This window comes from Tribolium castaneum, chromosome 1 (genome assembly GCF_031307605.1).
Source record: "Tribolium castaneum strain GA2 chromosome 1, icTriCast1.1, whole genome shotgun sequence".
NCBI lineage: Eukaryota > Metazoa > Arthropoda > Insecta > Coleoptera > Tenebrionidae > Tribolium > Tribolium castaneum.
The window spans coordinates 24689460-24709406 of record NC_087394.1 but is presented as its reverse complement, the minus strand read 5'-3'; the positions used below and the strand labels follow the sequence as shown (position 1 = coordinate 24709406).

Genomic DNA, 19947 nt, shown 5'->3' with positions numbered 1-19947 from the left:
AGTTTATAGAAAGCGAAATTAAACTTTAATTCCGAATTAAACTAATTCAACATTATTGTAAGTCGCCATAATTTTAAAATGCATTGGCAAATGTCAAGTTAAACCCAAATTGAAATCTGACTGCAATTAGTACTGTAAATCGGCCCTTAGAGTAATAGATAGATATCCTAGATCTGGACGAAGAAAGATTTCTAATCAAGAGTAAGATGAATTTCCTCAGGTATTTAATTTCCCGATGCTCTGAATTTAAGGATCTCTTAGAGAACATGTTAACCAACAAAAAAAAAATTGTCCCATTAGGTATGAAATTTTATTTTGGCCACAATTGTTTGAAACTTTTTTCAAGTTTCTGTAGGTTTTATTTATTCGATAATATCTAACTTTTTTCAGGAAATTTATTACCCTGAGAACAATGATCTTTATTTAAAAGATAGATAACACTTTTTGTCTATTGCCGCAAATTTAACAGTTGATTCTATCACAAATTTCTATACTTTTGGAGTGTAGATTTCAAATATGACGTCTAAATTTGGCTTATGAGCACTGCAGAAAGTGTTAATTGAGTAATCTATATCTCAAAAAATTTATCTGGTAGAAAATGTTTTGAATTCAGTTACTCAACAACAGTAAAAAATCTGAGACAACAGAGAAGTAAATTACTAAAAAAGCTATGTTCACTTGTCTCAATGAATACTAATATGAGTTACCTTTTTTTAAAGAAATGCTAACTTGAGTTTTTTATATTTCAAAAACTAGAGCTGATAGAAAAATTCTGTTTGCAGTTTTGAAATAAGCGTCTAAAAATTATTTAACAGCAGTAAAAAATCAGGCAACAGATACGAGTATCCTAGCTGTACCTAAACTAGTTTAATTAAAAAATCCTTCCAATGATACTAATGTTGTTATGGCTAACAAGTGTTACTCGATAAATAATACCGGAAATCGACCAAAATCTCGACAAAAATTTAAAAAATCAAGATTTAAAAATCAAACTAACTGTGGTTTTTTTGCATATTTAAGAATTCTAGAGAGTCTAAAAGCGTTTTTTGATTAAGTTTGAAACAAGATGCTTTAAACATAGTTCTTTTGCCGTAAAATCATGGGCTGAATAGTTTTCGAAAAAAGGATTTTCATAAAAAAAACATCAAATTTAAAAATTGTCTACCGCCCAATATTAATATTTATATGGAAAAGGAATACGGATTAAGATTTTCTATGTTTTTAACTCTACGGCGTAATTTATATAAAAAACGTAATATTATCAGCCCAATTAAACACCAAATGGCCGCCACTGCACTTTACCACTTTATCTAAAATTCAAAACTAATTCCTTGGCGCAATTGACTTGGAAAAAGGTATTATCGACACAATTTGTATTTTCCAAAAGGTAAACAAACAAGTAGCCAATTGTTTAAAACGGCCATTCGTTTTATTGTACAATTTCTGGATGAACGTACAAAAACATGCTTTTTTTCCTCATATTAACAATTTCAAGTTCGGTGACCGAAAGTGTAACATTTGAAATTACTCACCAATGGTCCTACATCAATTTCACTTGGGAAAGTTCCATCGTCTACGCAGAAGCCATCAAATCTCGCCAGTACATCCCGGAGCACGTCGCCATGACCGGAATCAAATTCTACCGGAGTCGGTGGTACATCGCTTTGCCCAAATTCCGGCCCGGAGTTCCGGTCACTCTGGCCTACATTTCCGCCAATGAGTCACAAACAAACCCACTTTTGACCCCTTACCCGGACTGGAAATCCAACACCGACCCCACATGTGAGGGGGTCAAGGCGGTGCAAAGCTTCGAAATTGACCGGAATGGGGTCCTGTGGGTACTGGACGGCTTCCGGTTGACTCCGGCCACCACGTGTCCCACTAAACTCATTTGTTACGACTTAAAGACACACCGCCGCATCCGGAGTTTCACATTCCCGAAAACAATCGGGCTCCGGAGGGGCGGTTTTTTCAACGATATCGTCGTCGATGATAGTGGCTATGTGTACATAACAGATGCCAGTTTCATCGACCCCGGATTAATTGTGTTCTCGGTCCGGGAAAACCGGGCTTGGAAATTCCGGGACGGGTCCATGTTTCCGCAAATGCGAGCTGCGAATTTCGTGGTTGATGATATGGTGTTCACACAGTTGGGGACCATTAATGGTATTGCGCTCACCCCTCGGGGGCGTAACCCCCGGATGCTGCTGTACTGCTCCTTGGTCGGATTTAGCGTCTTTGGGATAAGTACCGAAATTTTGAAACGGGAGGATTTACTGAGTAGTGGCGATTGGAGGGCTAATGTGACCTATTTGGGGGATAAACAGGCTCAAGGTGACGGGATGGCAATGGACGAATTGGGGAATTTGTACTACGGTTTGTTGCCACTTTATGGAGTAGGGAAATGGAAGGTGCTTGGGGGAATACCACCCGAAATTTTGTACCAGAACCGGAGTACGATGATTTGGCCTGATAGTTTCGCTTTCGACAACCAGGGTTACACCTATGTGCTTGCTGATTCCATTCACAAGTTCGCAGATTCCAATGTTAGGCTTGTTCTAAACGATAAAATTCAATTCAGGATTTTTAAATTTTTCACAGGAACAAAAAGTTATTTGTTTTAATGTTTTTATCAGCACTTTGTATTACTTTTTTCGACTTAAGGGGTTACGGTTTATAAGATCTTTTGTTTGAGTACTTAATAAAATATTGATTTGTTTATAATGGTTCGTGTTTCCGCTCCGGAAGTCGCCAGTGCCGCAAAAAGTTACTGCAGTGACCAAAATCTCGAAACAGTAACGAAGTAATAAGGCAAAAATCAAGAGCTATAAAAACTGGTTTATTCCACGGTTTTTCACATATTATTAGAAAATACAATGTTAAGTGCTGAGCTCACGCCAGCAAAATAAATAAATTTAAGGATTACTGAGTTTATCCTTTACTGACGGATTACTACTTTTGCGTAGTTAGGAACGATGTAAACACTTACCCTATTAGACAAAAACTAGAAACTTATATGCCTTCCAAAAATTTCGCTAAACAGGACTGAAGAATTTTTATAATAACACTATGCAGGGTGTCCCAAAATTGGCGAATTCCAAGACCAGGCATTGTGAGGCTTTCCAAAAAAATCCACGACTGATTTCAAAATCACTCTTTGAATTGAGTTTTTTTTCAAATATGCAGGCGACAAGTTTCAGTGATTATTATTATTTATGGTGTAGATGAATGTAAAACGATTTCTCAAAAAATTAGCTTTATTTTAGAGTAAAAAATATTGAATTCCTGTAATTTTTCGTTTCATTTTTAAGAAAAATTACAAAAATACCCCAAAGTAAAGCAATTGTTATAGATTATTATTTTCCACAAACACCTACACTATAAATAACAATAAATACTAAAAACACTTTTTAGCATGCATTTGAAAAAAACTGCAAAGTCCGTCTTCAAACCAATGTATCTTTGATGCCCCGAATATTTTTTTTGGTTTCTACAGCGTGATTCTTAAATAGACCAACAAAATTCTACCCATGGTAGTATCAAATGAAATGAGTAAAAAAATTCCTTGTGTAACCGTTTTCGAAATATATTTTTTAAAGTTATATTAGAGATAAAGCGTACGCCACCGATGTGTTCGTAAGTAGTATTAGCACAGTTAATGGAAAGCTTGATAATCATTTGATGACAATGTACTTGATCATGCAACAATGATTTTTATGTACTATGGATTTTCTTGATGAAAACGGACATATTTTTTTCCAATTCAACTAATTTAAACTCATGAGCGTCGTAAGTAGCACAGATTAAGGGGTTTCTACCCCTGCGAAAGATATGGTACAGATCGTCTCTACTTATCGTTGGAAAGCTGTGGTAAAACTTTGTCGGTTTATTTAAGAATCACCTTGTATATTTGGGACTAGTGAAGTGAAACTCTACAAATCTCTGAAGTCGGAATTCGACAATTTTGAGACACACTGTATTATATTTTTATAATATTATGATAAGGTATTATTATTTTGTTCAATCTATTTAAATAATAATAATAATAATAATAATAATAATAATAATAATAATAATAATAATAATAATAATAAAGATAATAAAACATTTAAGAGAGGAAATAATTAATTGGTTAAGTGGTTAATTAGATTTATTATAGTTAATTTCATTAACGTTTCCACAAAGCATAAACTGAGATTTTGTAGGATGTAAATTGTGGTCAAGAGCGAACTTATTCAATGAATTTAATCGGAATTAAGGAATGTGACGGAATTTAAGAAATTAACAGGAGAGTAGAAGAGTATAGTAACTGAGAACGTTGGCATAAGTATGATAAGAGCGATGTTTTATTCGTTTTGACCAATTTTTAAAATGTTTAATTAAATGGTGTGTTTTTTCTCTTTCGCTTAGTTAACTATAGTCTAATGTCAACGATTTTTTGTCTATAGGTGTATTTTGAGGTAGTGCATCAAAGTGCCTAATTAAATTTTCGAAAAAATATGTCGTTGATTTTTAATTTGCGCTTTGATATTGAGGCAGCTTTTTTCCCATGAATTTTGGTAGAATTGTAAATCACTTCCGCAAAAGGTCTCTATCAGGATGGTGGTTTTCAAATATTTATTGCATTTGTCGTAAAATTGGCACGCGATCATTGTTGGGTCTGAAGGTAAGCTGGTAAGAATTTTTCAGGCCCGGATTCACATTTATTTTATCTGTTTATTGCAAATGGAATATTAATCTTTAAATCTTGCGACAAGGGTTCATGCGAATTGTAAACGAAGAATTTATTTGTGCTTAGACCAAAATAGTCATCAATTTGAACATCTAATGTAATTTTTTAATAAAAACATTTTTGCAGAATAATTTTATTTCGCATTATCGATCCACTGATGTAAAAAACAGCCAATGTAATTTTTTGGCCAAATGTTTTTTTTCTTTTTTTATTGGACAAATTGGATATCAGTGCAGTGGAAAATAATTATTTCATATTTTTTTTCTCTCTTCTAAGAGGTGTAAAGTGCCTAAGTGTAAAACTTGACAAACTCTGTATAAAAGAAAAAAAAGAGAGGTCTGGGAATGGCACCCTGTGGGACACCATATTTAATATTATCACCAAAGTTCGCTAAAGTCAAACGTGAGATCTCCTATTTTAACTATCTGTTTTCGATTGTGCAAAATGCTACTTTCTGATGCAACGGCCTCATCACATAACCCGATGTAAGTTAAGATGGTCAACATAATATCATGTTGAATAGTGTCGAAAGACTTAGTGAAATTCACTAGCACTCAAAACCGTTATTTTTTCTGATCAATTGCAGTTACAGTTATCTAAGATACAAGGAATGTAAAGTTGTTATAACATTTATTCCACCGAGAAAAGCTAGTTCTTACAAACCGTGTCGCCATTATTAATTTTTTTCTGCTAGGATTATTATCATTAATCAATTTTAAATTAACACCAAAATTAGCGGCATATTATTTCACGTCTAATTTTTTAGTCACCTACGAAAGTTGCTATATAAACATAATAAATATGATACTGTGAATGTAAGTGACATTTATTGTTTTCATAGGAATGTACTAAGTGACAGTCGATATGGGTAACTAGTACTCAAATGTTATCAATTACCAGCCATCTACACTCCGCTAACTACTTACAATACACGTAGTGACAAAAATATCATCACTTGCTTTCAAATCCGTTAAAAAAGTAATCATTTTTAGAGAATAAAATTTTATTTTTACGATTGAATTTTATTAAAGAATATGCTGTAAAAATGACTCAATAACATGGTTTTTAGACGGGTGTTTTTATTATTAAAGTTACAAGCTCATTACGCCAATTTTCCAAACTTGACCCAAGAGGTTGCTTTCTTATCGATAACGCCCCAGACTTCATTTCCTCCAATATATTGTATTTCGTCACATCAATAATTATCAGTCTAATTACCAAATTTACGTAATGAAAGTAACCCGAAATCCTTTAAACCGCGATTCAATTTGAAACAATCGAAAGGGGAACACATTTGTAATAATTAAACCACAAACGTATGAAAATAAAATTATATTTGGCAATCAAATATACATAAGTGTGTAAAAAATGACTCGAAAGTGTCTCAACCTACCTACTCTTTGTGTACTCTAAACCTAATAACAACAAATCAACAAAAATCACAATAAATAACTTAGGATTCTAAATAGCTCTTCGTGCCCGTGAAGTACTTGAAAATTTTGAACATGACTTCCTGGCTCAATTTCAGCGGGAAACCCGCGTCCATATACTTATTTATATTGTTGGTCAACAGTCTCAAATTCCCAAACTCGTCAAAGGCGAAACTCCCCGTCCAGACCATATTCTTATCCTCGGCCATGATTTTCGCCGTGGAAAACTCCTCGTGCATGTTCCACTTCCCAACCCCATACAAGGGCGGCAGCGTATAGTAGAGATTCCCCTTGTTGTCCATGATCAAGCCATCGCTCTGACTTTGTTTCTTCCCCACAACCTTGATCGCCCTCCTCCAATCGCCACTATTAATCAACCGTTCGCTCTTCAAGACTTTGCTCTTGATGGCGTAGAGGTTCATCCCGGCTAGAGGAGAGTAGAACAAGAGGCGATTGCGGGTCTTGGGGTGTATGGGAGAGAGGGCAATCCCGTCCAGCGGCGCCAGCCCCTTGAACGTCAGATTCCCCACGACAAAACCGGACGCGTCCTCTTCGTCGAACATCGTGCGGTCGCGCAGTTTCCAGGCCCGGTTTTGGCCCCTGGAGTAGACGATCAGGCCCGGGTCCAGGAAACTGTTGTCCGTGATGTAGGCGAAGCCGTCGTTTGTGCTATCGATCACAATGTCCTTCAGGTGCCCCCCTTGACTCGAGCAAATATCCTTGGGGAAAATGTACGAGAGGAGCTCTTTTCCGTCGTTGTTTAGGTCGAAGAGGACTAGTTTTGGGGGGCATCTGGTGTTGTTGTTGATCCGGAAGCCGTCCAGAACCCACATGACCCCGCTTTTGTCGATTTCCATGTTCTGGACGCTTTGTAAAGTCGTGCAGTCTTTGCTCCGGGGCTGGTGCTCCCAGCTGGGGTAGGGGTGCACCAGAGGGTTGCTTTTGGGGGCGCTTTCGGTGGAGATTTTACCCAGGGTTACCGGAACGCCCTTCCGGATTTGGGGCATCGCGAGGTAAAGGTCCCCTTTGTGGTACTTGATTCCGGTGATTGCGACATTTTCCGGGACGTACTTCCGCTTGATGACCGCCTTTTTGTAGTCGTCGTAGGTGGGCCACGTGTAGTTGACGTAGTGCCACTGGTACTCCAGTTGGAACGTTTGGTTCTTGATGGGCTTGATGGGTTCGTTTTGAACCTTGTCATTGAGACAGTAGTTGACGAAAAGGTACCCGAGATAGGCGCACAGAGGGTTCATTGCAACGCTGGCGATTGCACTAAACTGGCCGTTTTTGCTTTGACATATATTTATAACGTGGGTTGGTTCGATGGGAGGAAGTCAGAGGGGGCAAATTTGATTGCATGGTCAATGATCTGGGGAAAAAATCGCCCAGAGGTGGATTAGTACGTGTCATGGGCACGCGATGGGTCAATTTTGGGATGTTCGGTGAAAGTTATCGAAAGTAAAAGAGAAAATTATTTGAAAAAAATTTGTGTGCGCGCAAATGAGAGGAAAAGTTGTGATTTAATACGTGGTTACGTAAGTAAAACAAGATCGGACATTTGAATAACTTCTCACGACACTTTCCCGAGGCATCTCGGATGTAATCGCTTCCGACTGGAAGGTGAGAAGCAGGAAATAATGCGAACGGTTTTTAAGTATGATCCAACAAAAGCCAATACGCATTTACACATTCATCATTTTTGCGCTACTGTGGAAACATTCTCTAATAATTGTGAGAAATTCCTATTTTTGTCGCTCAAAATAACGCATAAAATTTTTCGTTCCGGTTTGTCTGCGACTTCCTTTCACCGGCTAAAGCCCCTTAAGACATTTCTATTAATTCGTTCAGTGATTAATAATACAGGAATTACGGCTATCGTGAAACACAGGTGGGTAACTATTTTAAAAATGGATGAACGTACGAGAGAAACGTACGAATTTTTAATAATCGAGGCGTTGTAATGACTAGGTTTATGCAATCGGTCTTTTCTGTAATTATACCGATGCGAATGAAAGTCCAACAAATTTAAAAATTCGGTCATTTAATAAGCTCAGCTGCAAATAAGGCAGTTGGGGAAATTAATAATAAATCCTGAAATGCCAGCTTAAACTTGCAAGCTAACTAGATCGATATGTCAGTAATATTCATAAGATTTGTAACAAAATCATAAAACCAAAATCGTTCAAAATGTCACAATTGGAAGTATGGTTAAACACAACCGAAAATCTTAACTACGATAATTTTAATCAACAATAAATGGAGTAAAATAAACAGAAACTCTGTCAGTTTCGCAAGCAGCTAAATTTCCGTGTACTGTGTGACAAGTAACGAAATTATAATTAAATTAGAAGTGACACACATTCTTGAAATTAAAATTTATGATTCTAGAGCAGCAATATTCTCAATTATTGTGCTTTCATATGGAGTTTTCGTATCAATACGCCAACACAAAAACACAAAGATTTACACTTTATGCAAACCACGTGTACTTTATGCAAACCACGTGTAAACCAATTGAATTGAAAGCAGTTAATTTTTTGCAAACTTATGGGTGAGTTTGCTAGAAGTGTGACTGCCGACTAAATTTTTTTGTGAAAAACCTTATAATTTGCGCTTCATCAATTTTTTCAAAAGGCTGCGATTGCGATTAAAGATACAAGAAAAAATATTTAGGAAGAAATTTGTAGAGAATTAAATTTCCTTTAAAAAAAAGTACGCGAGAACACATCTTTGTCGTCCTAAAGACGTTAAAAGACGCTGAAGCGAGAGATTCGTGTCATTTTACCGGTGGTCAAGTAACAGAAAGTTTAAGGAAAATTTAATTTTCTACAAATTTGTCTAATTCCCTTTTTTGTATTTTCAACCCTTTTCGCAGCGTTTTGATAAATATACGACGGTGCACAAAAAATATCGCTTAGAATTATCAATTTGCGTTCCACTTGATATTTTTGCAAAGGTCACATATTTATCAAAACGCTGGGAATCAGGTTAAAGATACGATAAAAGTGTAAGAAAAGAAGTTGCAGAGAATTAGATTTTCTATAAAAAAAGTCCGATACCATATTTCTATCTTCAACCGTTTAGCTTTATATTAACTTTTCGGTACTTGACCACCGCTAAAATTAAACAAATCCGTCGCTTGAGCCGCTTGAGCGTCTATAGACGACTTTGGGAACAAAATGGTTGAAAAAGACATATGGTCATGCACACTTTTTTGTAGAAAATTTAATTCTCTACAACTTTCTTCTTAACATTTTCCTTATATCTGTAACCGTATTTACTGGGTTTTTATTGTGGTTTTTAGATATGGGGCAGAGTGCAAATTGGTGAAAGTATAATTTTTTTAAATATACTTCACAAGAAAAATTTTGCATTATGTTTATCTCTTTTACTATTGCGAATTTAATGTTAAATCTGTCTATTTTTTTTAATGTATTACTCTGAAAACTTGACGGTAATGGAACAACTGGCGACTCAGGCGACAATAAGGGAACTAAAAAGACGGGAACCTTTTATTTGTACGTCGTTATGTATCCTAACATTTAGATATCCGTACATTGGTCTTATTTTTTGTGCTCAGAAAAATAAATAAACAATACAATCTCAAATGTTAAATCACCAAGTATGTCCTTTGTTATCGCACTATTATAACAAAATCTCGTATTTAATTAATAAATAACACAAACACAAAATAAAGTTGAAGTATCTTAAGACGTATCTACCTCCTGAGATATAATTAAATACGAGAATTCTTTTCTTAAAAAATTAACAACGCAACACGGTCCTGAGTTTATGACACTAACAGGAAAAGAAACTTTGTTTCAAAGAGTTTGAGCAACTTGAAAAAACAAATCACAACGACTCAATTAAAAATTAAAAACTCTGACGCTTGGGTGATGACCAGTGTGAGGAAATTTTATGGGCGAAGGTTAGTGCATGGGCGCGCGCTTGCAGTCAGATAAACCATTAAATCGAAATGTTGTGGAACAGCTTACATTGTTGATATAAGTTAGGAAAGACTATTAAAAAATGTTTAGACAAAGAATTTTTTGTTTCAACCCTCGCGAAGGGGCTGAAAAGACGTTTTAGCTAAAAATTTGCAAACACCTAAAATTGGACACATTTTGCGTTTACATACTCATATCTTCCTTCTGGATAAAGCTAGAAACTCCGTTTTTTTTGCAAACAAATTTTCAATAAATGCAGATTTATACATAGTTTAACAAGGTTGAGTTTTGATAAAGGGAAACCAAGAAAATTACATTTTCTTGTAACGTTGCATAATTGTGTAGTGAAATTTTCGAGATGCGAGAAAGTTTTTTAATTTAAAAGATAGACTCCCACATAATCAAAACGAAATAAAGCTAATACTTGAAATAAATTTTTGGTGCAAGAATCATTTCGTTATCTGTAAGACTCACCAAGTTATTGCAATTTAAAATTACTGCAAAATGCGCCTGAGGTGAAACCGAACCGTATTTCCCTCTGAAGCGTGTTCATCGCCTTTGATAACATTTCGAGAGATAAAAATCGTAATTCGTAAATAATTAATGTCACTTATCTATTAACATTATACCTTTACTTTTAACCGCCCTAACTCTCTGTTAATTTTAATAATATCTAAAAAGTCAAAAGAACATTTTTATCTCATGTACTTATTTAAAAAGCATAAAAGTGACCCAGTAGAACTAAATTACGAAATTGTAATTAATTTCAAAGTATTCTTTGGTGTGACATTAATATTTTTTTAATTACCATTTTTAGCCCTTGAAATGTTTTAACCACACCACGTTTCAAAGGGAAATACGCTGCGATTTCACCTCGAGCACATTTTGTAGATAACTAAATAATCCTTCTTTAAAGTCCTTTTTAAAAAAATATACAAATCGTAACGTTTCTGACGAATCAACCGGTAACATTAATTGTATAAACCCCTAGTAAACTACGCCAATGCACGCGCTATAATGGACCATTTCATCGATAGATATGAACATCGCGAGAGCGCTACGACGAGTCAGCTGATCGGTTGTGGCCTCATGGCCACCCCATAAAATTTCCTCACACTGGTGATGACATTACCACCATACCCTAGACCATACGCATATTTATATTTATTTTATTTTGAATTATTGTTTCAGTACTTTCAAGCAACCAATTGTCAAAAATTTGACACAAGTGATGTGACAATGCGTTCAAAATACAAAATTATTCTGTCAGTTGATTTTCACAAAACTCAGACTTAATGAATTTTCGAGCGAAAAAAACGCCCAGTCCCGAAACAATCGAAATAACTTTTCTCAAACACGACGATAGTTTCTCATGGCCAAGCCCACAAAGTGATGAACTAGACGGTAAACGCATTATTTAAGTATAACGACTCACCAAATTTTCCAGAAACTCCAGTTATCACCCCCAACTGTTCCACATGTTCCCTTGACATGAACTTCGACAAAAACAGCGTTATCAGCGAGTTATCCTCAGTGTCAAGCCTGGACGGACCCATCGAAGACATTTACTGCAAACGTCGCCCATCCAGACGTACCACACCCTTAAAAAAATACCTAAAAATAATTAGCAATTTTCAGTCCGGATTAGTAATCGCACGCGCATCGAACCCTCAATCCTCAACCACGTCCTCGACTTCCTCTCCACCTGCTTTTGGAAATGTTCAACGGGTTGTCAACAATTACCAGACAAGCATTTTTGATTAATATTTTTTTTATTGTTCTTACAAAAATAAATAAAAAGTTATAAACCAAACCGGGCCGGTGTCCTTCTCGGCGTCGCCCCGGCTGAAACAATCTCCTGGCCCTTGTTCATGGCCGCCTCTCGCTTGTCCGCCGCTTCCTTGCGGGCCCTCATCTCCTCCTGGGCCACCTGCATCTGGTTCTCCATCTCCTGGAGGTGCTCGGCGGCTTGTTTCTTCTTCGCCCGGCCACTTTTCCCGGTTTCTTTCAGTGAGAAGAACATTGGGCCTAGTTCGGCCAACCAATGGCCGTCCACCGCAGTGACACACTGCATGTACTCGCGGGCTGTCATCACCAGCTCGTGGTAGACGACGTAGTCGGGAGTGCTCCCGAGGCCGAAAAGGGCCGATGTGGGGTGCAGGTGGCAGGGCATGCCCGTACGGCAATTGACGTACTCGCCGATGCCCTTCAAGCGCGCTGCTTGGTGGAAATAAGCTGAAAAAATAACAAACATATTTTTTCTGTGATGTTTTCTAACAAAAAAAAAGGAAAAGTATAACAGAAATAAAAGTTTGAGGACAAAACACGAAACAGGGACAAAGTCAGTACCGCACACTAAAAAAATTAATAAATTAAGAAAACTGCAGCTACTCAATACAATAGGAAACTAGTCGTCGTTATTTTTGCTTTTCTAAAATGTTTTAGAGAAACTATTATTTCACAAAATATCGTTTAAAATATGCTCAAAGTTCACCAAATTGTATGAAAAAACGTGATGTTTTTATCTAAATCAAACGTCTAAGTCCGTTTTGGTTTAACTGTTTTTTTTTGAAAAATTCCACAAAAGTGATAAATCACAAAATAAAATCAAAGTTTTTTTAACTTTCTTTGCTCAATTTAGTTATTGTTTTTAAAAATACAAAATTCTGAACAAAAAAATAAAAAAATTGATATTATTTCGTTCGTTTTACACAAATTTACCTTGTTTGTGAGTAAAATTGCATCCGAAAAACCACAAAATTTTGTACTAATGGGTTATTACATTTTTCAAGCTTCTAAAGGCAATTTTAAACCAAATTTCCAGTTTTTTTTAAAGATTCAGCTAAAAAAGACCGAAGAATCAACAAGTTAAGTAAAAAAATGCACCATTTTGCCTTTTTTAGAGCGTTTTGGTATATTCACAGTCCTAAAGGCAGCTATTTCGCAAAATTACGTTAAAAAGAAGAGACAAATAATATCCCTAATTGAAGACGAACATGCTGTTAACTTTACTTTTTTCGAAAAATTAGCACTAAACAACTAGAAACTTAAAAAAATCTTTAAAATTGGGTAAAAATCACTAGCTAAATTAGGTCAATATTGACGTTGTTTTTTTTATTTTCTCAAATTAGATGGATTTTAAGTTTTTCAAAACTTCCAACATCTTAACTAAATTATCAGTTTTTGGTAAAATTTCGTTAAAACGGATTAAAAAAACACTAAATTAAGTCAAAAATTATATTTTTATTTCTGCCTTTTTCGAAAAAAATCATTAATAAGGTTAAAATAATCATCAACTTAGATCGAAATTGATGTTTTTTCTTCATTAAACTAATTTAACCTCATCTTTGAGCAAGTATGAAACCACCAGAGTTTTGTCTTATTCAAAGGGGTTTTCAAAAAACGTTCAAATTGGATGAGAAATGTTCAAACTATACCGACGTCAATTTTATTTTTACGTCCAAATCCGAAAAATAATTTCTATTTTTATCTAAATTTATGGTTACTTTACTTTTTCAAGATTATAATTTTTTATAATTTCGCTGTAACAGATCGAATAATCACCAAATTAAATCGAAAATTATATATTTTTTTACTTTTTCGAGCATCCCAACATGGTATAGGTCCAGTAACGTAATCATCATTTTGTTATTGTATAAATTTTGCTTTTTTCAAAAGTTTCAGCACATTTAAACTAAGACCTTTTTTCAGTCGTTAAAATTCAGTTTTAAATCAATTTAAATTAAAAATAATTAAGTCAAAAATAAACCGAGAAGCCAAAGTTATTTATCAAAAATCTTTATCTTTACCTTTTTCAAACCTTCAAACACGTCTGACATGAAAATTGTATTATGTTTACATCTTTTCTGTAGTACAAAAAATTGTTTTTTGAAAAATTTCGTTAAAATTAAGTAAAAAATCATCAAAACAGATACAAATTGTTATTTATTTAAATGTTTTGCTCGATGTAATTTATTTTTAAATTATGCAGACTGATTTATTTGGAAGGCGTGGTCAATAAACGTCAAAAATCACAAAATAAATTAAAATTGATGTAATTTTCCTTGTTTCCCTCGATTTAGCTCGAGTGTGAGTGAAATGTTTTCCAGAAACAAAAGTAAAAAAAAACTAAATTTGGTGGTAAACAAATAAAACTTTTTTAAGCGTTGAAATACGTTATTATAAAATAGTAAAAAATGGACATATTACTTTGAAAATAACACACTTTTTGACTTTTCAAGTGTTCTAATAAGTTTACAAGTAGAAACGCAATTACTTAACAAAACTACTACAAATAAGCTAATAAATCCCAAAATAAGCCAAAAATTCGAACGTTTAAGAATATTTTTAAATTCAAATCAATTTTATTTTCTTATTTTTCTAAAAGCAATTTTGTTTAACTACTTTTGACTAACATATATTTATGGTCCTTCGAGCCGGATGTAAAATCAAGTTGGAATATAAATTTGTGTGAAACAACTTGCTTTTGTGATTACCCTTAAATTAAAAATAAGATTTTTGACTCACCCGAGCAAATGCATTTTCTGACGATATCCCAGTCGGTGCCACACGACTTAATCTCCAGTTTTTGTTGCACTAGGATATCCTTCAACTGTTGTCTCACTTCCCTCACTTTACGCATCGCTTTGATGTGAATAAAATGCTCGTTGCACCAATGCGATGAATATTTATTTTGTTTCCACTGGTTGTAAACGTTAAGGTAAGTCAAATGGTCACTTTCCGGAACTTGGAACTTCTCTCTGACTCCATCGGCTTCCTCCTCGCGTCCTTTAGGCCTATAGAAAATGGACGGCACTGACAACATTGATACTATTATCAAAATTTCGGCAGTGCACCCCATCTGACTTGAAACAATCAACATCTGACATTGAGGTGGATCTAGAGGAAATTCGGCCATTTGTCGGCCGAGTTTTGTCAGGACGCCGGTATGATCAAGGGCGCCCAAAATCCATAATTGGTACAAAGAATTGAGAATATTATCCTGAAAAAAAAATTTTTTTTTTGTGTTACGACATAAATTTTTGTAAAATTACTTGAGGCGGAGGGTCCATGAAATGAAATTGGAGCAAATCTTGTACTCCCAACGATTTTAACAGCAGGACCGTATTGGCTAAATTCGTCCGCTGAATTTCAGGTACAGTCGTTACGAGCAATTCTTCTTTGTATTGCCTTTCGGTGTAGAGTCGGAAAGCCTGACCTGGACCAGTACGGCCCGCCCTTCCCGACCTTTGATTGGCATTGGCTTGACTTATTGGGTAAATCTGGATTCACAAAAAATTGTCCATCAATTCGATAAATAAAAGCACATTACAACAATCTTTTAATATTTCTCGTGAAACTTACAGTTTTCGAGAAAAGCGCATTTAAAATTATGAAGAATCAAATGTTGGCATAAAACAACAAACTGTTTCAAATAATTTTAGGAGGTCTATGCTTGTAAAAAGCAATCAACAATACTTATATTCCGGTACGAACTAAACTACAAATTTTAAAAAATTGGATAAAAAACTCTAACTAAAAAACTTTTTAAAAATTTCGACAAAATACTCTTAAAGCCAAAAAATCTGGTCGAAAATGGTGTTAGTTTTAATCTTCAAACCCGCAAATTAAACTTAAGATTTCAAAATTTTGCGAGATTTCGCTAAAACCAAGCTTTTTAGTTTGTTTGTTAACTTGAAACGTAATTATTTCGCAAAATTTTGCCAAAAACAAGCAAAACGCTCACTAAGTTACTACTCTTTCAAGTACTTAAGCAAACTTTTGAGGTAAAAACTAATTTTTTAAAGCAGTCTTTTTTGGTTTTTTGCTTATATCTCGAAAACTGTTACTTCTACCAATTTTTATCTTTTCAACAAAATTAAAGCTCATGAAATTTTCTACAAAATAGTTATTTGCATTTTTCTTGTTAAGACTAACCATAAGCGAGTTATAGGGTTGGATAAAAATAATCTTTAAAAAAAATGTGCATTAAAAGAAAATGTTTGAAAAACTGAAAATAAAATAAATTTATTGGGTCCAACACTTTATTAGAAGAGAAAGGAGGAGACATAGAAGTCACTAAAGTCTTCAGAGTCGTCTTTAGGTGCTCCATTTTCGTCGTCGTCTCAAACATTGAAAACTAAATTACATTTTTGTTCAGTCAAATATGAATATATAATTAATTCAATGTACATATTTTGAATACATTTTTTAATAAACTGTATGCATTAAGTCCAACATTTTATTCTATCATATCATTTGAGTCATTGAAGTTTCACTCGATTTAGTTCATTTTAGTAGAACAAAAGTTCGCCAGAAAATCTAGTTATAAGTGATGTTATTTTTCATCTTTTTACAACTTTAGGCAAGTTTTTAAACTACATTTTCAATTTTTTGGCAAATTTCGTTAAATCAGACCAACAAATCGTCAAACTTATAGCGTTTTAGTATACATTTCAACTAGAAACACAATTATTTCTTTAAATGTTGACAAAACATGCCAACAATTCTCAAAATTTAGTCAAAAATTGTATTTTTTGCGTTTTTCGAAAGTTTTATCAAAAATTTTGCTAAAACTAACTGAAAGAACATCAAGTCACATTGAAATTAATGTTATTTGGTAATATTTTGACCAAAGATTCACCGAATAAATCGATATTTGATTTTTTTCAAGCGTTATAGCTTGTTCTTCCCACAGAAACGCATTTATTTCTAAAATTTTGTCAAAAGTAAGACAAAAGCTCACCAAATTTGACCAAAAGTAAATTGCATTTGTCTATTTCGTATATTTTTTAAAGTTTTGACACGTTTTTAAACTAAAGTTTTTTGTCAAAGTTTACTAAAAACATGCCGATAAATCACCAAATTAACGAAAAAGAATGTTTTGTCTTTTTTAAGCGTTTTAGAGTTTTAGTTCCAGCTAGAAACGCAAATATTTCGTACAATTTGGACAAAAACAAGCAAAAAGGTCACAAAGCTGTTAACGCAAAATAGTTTATTTTTATATCTTCCACGTACCTAAGCACACATTTAGGGAAAACTAATATTTTGCCGAAAAATTTTACTAAAAGTAGCTGAAAAATCAGATGTTTCACTCCATTCAACTCATTTTTCAGCAAAAAAACTTTTTTTTCAGAAAAAACGATAAAATGAGCAAAAAAAAAACAAATTACAATCAAAAATAATGTTATTTTTTATAGGTAAATTCTCAAGTTTTTTGTCAGAGTTCGCTAAAATTGAACAAAAATTCACCAAAAAAGTCAATAAAAATAAAAATAAATTCAAAGAGGCTCAGAAAAATGTATAAAACGTAAGGTCAAAACTAACATTAATTCGAAACTTCGAGTTTGCACTATTCAATAGCTAATAAAAACCAAAGTTTATCAGTTTTTTTCGTTTTGACTCATTTCAGTTTTCAATCAAAATTTAAAAAACACGAAAAACCCTACAAATTCATAGTAGAACCAAATAATCAAGTACAAAAAGTGCAATTTTTTATTGTCACTAAAATATATTTTTTTCTTGTTATTCTCACCTGGAGCGCATCCATACCAATCCTAGGATTATAAACCTTCAACTTGCAATAACCCGAATCGATGACAAAAATAATCCCATCGACAGTCAACGACGTTTCCGCAATATTCGTCGCCACCACACACTTCCTAATCCCTTCCGGTGACCGTTGAAAAATTTTCGCTTGTAGATCGGACGGTAGTTGTGAATAAATCGGCAAAATTGACAATTCTGGAGCATTTTCAATCTCTGCAAGTCTCTCAGCCAGGACTTCACACGTCACTTCAATGTCCTCCTGACCGGGCATAAAAATAAGGATATCTCCAGACGGAGGTTGGAGGTGGATTTGGAGAGCCTGCTTGACGGCAGCGTCCACATAATCCTCCACTGGATTTTTACTGAAGAGGATTTCCACAGGGAATGTGCGACCAGGAATTGTGAAGGTGGGCACGTTGCCGAAAAACATCGAGAATTTGCTCGAGTCCATCGTGGCGGAGGTGACGATGAGTTTGAGGTCGTGACGGCGAGCCACAATCTGGAAAAAATCAGATGAAGGAAAAAATTTCAATAAAGAGTTTCATTAAAAAAAATGATAGAAAAAAGTTAGGGATATTAATTAATTTTAAAGAAAGGCTGCGGAAATATGAAAAGTCATACCAATCTGTATTTTTCTATTAATATTTTGTTATGGTTTGGAGATGTAGAAAATACACAAATTTGGTGATTTTTGGAGAAAATATGTCCAATTTCAGTTAAAAACGTGCTGAAAGTCACAAAAAAAAAATAAAAACAATTTTAAAATTGTAGAAGCAACTTATATGCCCGGTATCTTTTGATGAAATCTGGTGAAAAATTAGAGAATTAAATTGAAAAAAAGTGGAAGAAAATGTTTTCGCGAGCTAATTCGCCGACTTTCGATCTGAATGTATTTGTGTTTTAGGTGAATTATTGCAATTATATAGTTGGTAATGTTGATTTATTTAAAAAGTTTGTGTTAAAATATCTGCAAAAGAAGGTCAGTACCTGGGGCCCGGTGGCCCAGTGGTATAAGCGCCACTTACGACGGGGGAGGTCGGGTGTTCGAACCCGGATCACGGCAACAATTTTTCTATGAAAAAAAGTGTAGAAAAGGTAAGTGAAACAACACGTAAACAAAAATAAGAGATTGAGAGAACACATAGACGTATAAATGTAAAGCGGAGCATAAAACAGAGAGAAATAAGAAAATAATGCGCCAAGAGGTAAAAGTACGTAAAGGCGCCAAATTGTAAACGTAAGAGCACATTTTAATAAAGAGAAAACACCTTTTGTTTTGAGAGAAAAAGAAATGAACGTAAAGGTGAAACATAACTTCAAACTTTAGCGTTGAATCCTTAGATGACTTAGTTCTCAAATTATAAAAAAAATTAAACGAAAATATTTAATTTATCTCTAAAAATTTTTAGTTAACTGAGTTTGTTTAGTAAAGTTCCGAAAAACATTGTTAATGAAAATCATGGGCACTGTGAATCCAGTAGGATATGCGCACGTGCTCTGCTCTATTTTTGACTAGAAAATGCACAAATTTGGTGATTTTTGGAGAAATTATGTCCATTTTCAGTTAAAAACGTGCTAAAAGTCACAAACAACGTAAAAACAATTTTAAAATTGTAGAATCAACTTATACGCCCAGTATCTTTTGATGAAATCTGGTGAAAAATTAGAGAATTAAATTGAAAAAAAGTGGAAGAAAATGTTTTCGCGAGCTAATTCGCCGACTTTTGAACTGAATGTATTTGCGTTTTAGGAGAATTATTGCAATTGTAAAGACTGTAATGTTAATTTATTTAAAGAGAGATTGAGAAAACACAGAAGTAGAAACGTAGAGCGGAGCATAAACCTAACAGAAATAAGAAAATAATGCGGCAAAAGATAAAAGTACGTAGAGGTGCCAAATTGTAAACGTAAGAGCACATTTTAATAAAGAGAAAATACCTTTTGTTTTGAGAGAAAAAGAAATGAACGTAAAGGTGAAACATAACTTCAAACTTTAGCGTTGAATCCTTAGATGACTTACTTCTTAAATTATAAAAAAAATTAAACGAAAATATTTAATTTTTCTCTAAAAATTTTTAGTTAACTGAGTTTGTTTATTAAAGTCCCGAAAAACATTGTTAATAAAAATAATGGCCACTGCGAATCCAGTAGAATTTGTGCACGTGCACTATTTTGGTGATTTTTGGAGAAATTAAGTCCATTTTTAGTCAAAAACGTGCTAAAAGTCACAAACAACGTAAAAACAATTTTAAAATTGTAGAATCAACTTATACGCCCGGTATCTTTTAAT

General features: G+C 34.2%; 3 protein-coding genes and 1 non-coding gene across 5 annotated transcripts in view; 2 read left to right on the top strand and 2 right to left on the bottom strand.

Annotated features, from left to right (window-relative positions):
- The window catches only part of Prp16 (pre-mRNA processing factor 16), a 46486-nt gene that overhangs the window by 9745 nt on the left and 16794 nt on the right, over nucleotides 1–19947 (bottom strand). For both annotated transcript variants that reach the window (XM_064357369.1, XM_964523.5), the window contains exons 6-11: nucleotides 17644–18156; nucleotides 15164–15391; nucleotides 14637–15111; nucleotides 11545–12344; nucleotides 1752–2558; nucleotides 1533–1702 (exon numbers count right to left, since the gene is read on the bottom strand). In XM_064357369.1, coding sequence (XP_064213439.1) covers nucleotides 11911–12344; nucleotides 14637–15111; nucleotides 15164–15391; nucleotides 17644–18156 — 1650 coding nt within the window. In that variant the 3' untranslated portion in view covers nucleotides 1533–1702; nucleotides 1752–2558; nucleotides 11545–11910. The remainder of the gene's footprint in view (nucleotides 1–1532; nucleotides 1703–1751; nucleotides 2559–11544; nucleotides 12345–14636; nucleotides 15112–15163; nucleotides 15392–17643; nucleotides 18157–19947) is intronic.
- Nucleotides 1438–2675, top strand: Y-4 (yellow-4). Its single transcript, NM_001168314.1, is given in 1 exon segment — nucleotides 1438–2675. A coding segment is annotated over 1 exon segment (1161 nt). The 5' UTR covers nucleotides 1438–1463; the 3' UTR covers nucleotides 2625–2675.
- Y-3 (yellow-3) lies at nucleotides 6186–7415 on the bottom strand. Its single transcript, NM_001168313.1, is given in 1 exon segment — nucleotides 6186–7415. A coding segment is annotated over 1 exon segment (1230 nt).
- Nucleotides 11305–11922, top strand: LOC103312481 (uncharacterized). The gene is made up of 3 exons (XR_010334615.1): nucleotides 11305–11513; nucleotides 11566–11700; nucleotides 11748–11922. It is a non-coding gene; the product is annotated as an uncharacterized LOC103312481 (transcript).